At 59.8% G+C, this 2,794-nt stretch overlaps 1 protein-coding gene across 1 annotated transcript in view; it reads left to right on the forward strand.

Annotated features, from left to right (window-relative positions):
• The window catches only part of PTPRU (protein tyrosine phosphatase receptor type U), a 56,699-nt gene that overhangs the window by 11,853 nt on the left and 42,052 nt on the right, over window positions 1-2,794 (forward strand). The window contains exons 3-6 of the mRNA XM_035901306.1: window positions 573-844; window positions 926-1,007; window positions 1,669-1,784; window positions 2,004-2,178. Of these exons, the coding sequence (XP_035757199.1) occupies window positions 573-844; window positions 926-1,007; window positions 1,669-1,784; window positions 2,004-2,178 (645 nt within the window). The remainder of the gene's footprint in view (window positions 1-572; window positions 845-925; window positions 1,008-1,668; window positions 1,785-2,003; window positions 2,179-2,794) is intronic.

The following is a 2,794-nucleotide window of genomic DNA, read 5'->3' on the forward strand; positions in this document are numbered from 1 at the left end:
ATCCCGGAGAGCCGCGGTGCGGCTGCTCGTTAAGCCGACAAGCACTTTTTTCCCCCCTGCGAGCGCCTGCTGAGCACAGTTTAAACTCGGCGACAACTGCGTGGTAAATGATACGAGGCAATGGGAATGGAAATTAAACGGCTGGGGCCCGGCTGGGGAGGGCGGTGTTGACGCAGCCGAAGCTGTGAGCGTTGAAGGAAAGCAGGCGGAGGGTCTGCGCTGGCATCGAAGCCATCGCCGACCCCGGGGGACTGCGGCTGTAAGCAGCTTGTCCCGGAGGCAGGGGGTCTGATCCTTCCCTCCTCGTCCAGCGGCCAGGTCCCATTTCTGTGTCCTGCTGCTGCCCAAATGGGCGCCAGACTCGACTCCATCCTTGGTCCCTGGTGCCTGTGCTGCGCGTCCCTGCGGGCTGGCATGGACCGGTACCCAGCAGGACCCGAGCATCGTTGCCAGGTCATGGGCATCTCTGCCACCTTGCATCCTCCTCCTTCTCCATCCCTGCCGGCAAAGCTCGGGAGATGCGGAACAGGGGGATTACTCCCCACTCTCCCCCCTTCTCCCTCCCGTCGCAGGGTCCTACCTGATGGTGAACTCCTCGCAGCACGCTCCGGGCCAGAGGGCTCACCTGCTCTTCCAGGCGCTGAGCGAGAATGACACCCACTGCCTCCAGTTCAGCTACTTCATGTACAGCCGGGATGGCCACAGCCCCGGCACCCTCAGCGCCTATGTCCGGGTGACGGGGGGCCCGGTGGGCAGCGCTGTCTGGAACGCCTCCGGCTCCCACGGCCACCAGTGGCACCAGGCGGAGTTGGCCGTCAGCTTGTTCTGGCCCAGCGAGTACCAGGTGAGCCCCGGGGGACCCCCCCCTGCCTTGTGTGACCCGGACCCCCCCGCCACCGGGTGACCCCTCTGTTTGGTGCCGCAGGTCCTCTTCGAGGCGGTGGTCTCCAGTGAGCGCAGGGGCTATCTTGGCTTGGATGATATTTTGCTCTTGAATTATCCGTGCTGTGAGTGTCACGGGATGGGACCCCAGGGTGGGGGACCCCGAAGGACAGCGGGGTGGTGGGTGCTGCTGAGCTGGGCTGGGCAGCAGGGGTCAGAGCTGGTGCCCATTGGGATGGTCCTGAATGCCAGGGGGCAGCCTGGTGGCACCTGGGTGTCCTGTTGTCACCTGGGCTGGTGGGGCTCCATCTCCTGGGTGCTTCTGGGGCTCCTTTTTTCATTCTCCACCACTGAGTTTTTACAAAACCTTGGAGAAGTGCAGGCTGAACATGTGGCCTCAGCATCCCCATCGAGAGGGGCCACATGGGCTGGTGGGGACCTGAAATCCCAGGCTGTCCCAACGTGTTGGCTGTTGGGCTTCACCCCCTATTTTTTCCAGGCTGGGGTAGGAGACCTGTCCCCCCTCTATCAACCCCATAGCCTGCATCTGGTGACAGTGGGATGCCGCATCCCTCCCTGGGACACGGCTGGTTGTATGGGGACGGGAACAAATTCCTGACTCTGTGCTGGGCTGTGAGGATGGGGATCAAGCCTGTCCAGAGCTGGACCCCAACCCTGACATCCTGGGTGGGTTTTGGGACTGTGGTGGGATTTTTGCAGCAACACTACCGCGGGTCCCCTCGGACCTCAGCCGCTTCGTCACCTCTTGCTTGCATCCCTTGGCAGCGAAAGCGCCTCATTTCTCCCGCCTGGGCGACGTGGAGGTCAACGCGGGGCAGAATGCCACCTTCCAGTGTGTGGCCGCTGGCAAGGCTGCCGAGGCCGAGCGGTTCCTCATGCAGGTGAGCAACGGCGGTACTGGCATCTCCACCGTCAACCCCATGCATTGCTTCTGCAATGCCTCTGTGCCTCCCCTTTGGGAGAAGACACCGCCGAGCAGGGGGGAGAAGGGTAATATCCTCCCCCCCTCTTTTAAGCAGGCATCATTTGGGGGTGTGTTTGGTGGCTCTGGATGTCATGCCGTGCCTCCTGGTAATGTCTTGTCTCTCCCTGGGGGGCAGAGGCAGAGCGGTGAGGTGGTCCCCGCTGCCTCTGTGAAGCACATCAGCCACCGGCGCTTCCTGGCCACCTTCCAGCTGGACGAGGTGTCCAAGGAGGAGCAGGACCTGTACCGCTGCGTCACCCAGTCCAGTCGCGGCTCGGGCGTCTCCAACTTCGCTGAGCTCATTGTGAAAGGTGGGTGACTTGCTGCTGGGTTTCTGGGTTGTGGAGGTGCTATTTCTGCCCTGCTGTTTGCAGAGGAAGAGGAAGGTGGGATACTGGGGGCAGTGGAATTGCAGTTTCTCGCTGGGAATGAGTTGCTACACATGGATGGTTCAACATAAAACCAGTAAACTACCTTTCCCGGTGGCCTTAGATCATTTATTTTTGATTGCAGTAGGTGGGAATTAATTATGGTGAAACTGTGCAGCACCACGCTGGGCAATGTATCTTATAAAGATAATTAAGGTTTGATCAGATGAAACCCTATTGCAGCTGTTACAGCCTTGCTAAAAGCGATGGAGGGCATACGCAGGGGCTGAAGTTTAAAGACTGGCTGGTGCCTTCTCATACTTCGGTGTCAATCCCCATCCCCTCTGGGTTGGGGATCCGAGTTTATCCCGTGCCCTGCAGTCCAAAGGGGTTGGGTTTATTTGGGAAGAGATGTTGGGAAGAGACGCGAACGTCTTGACTGTAGCTAATAAAAAAAAATTAAAAAAAAAATAGTGGTCCCTCTGGTTGTGCTGGTGTTGGCCTGGCCCCAGGGCTGGGGATGCTGTGGAGCGGCTTCTGGAGGGGGATGCTCCACCTG

This window comes from Egretta garzetta, unplaced genomic scaffold (assembly GCF_000687185.1).
Source record: "Egretta garzetta isolate BGI_Z169 unplaced genomic scaffold, ASM68718v1 scaffold368, whole genome shotgun sequence".
NCBI lineage: Eukaryota > Metazoa > Chordata > Aves > Pelecaniformes > Ardeidae > Egretta > Egretta garzetta.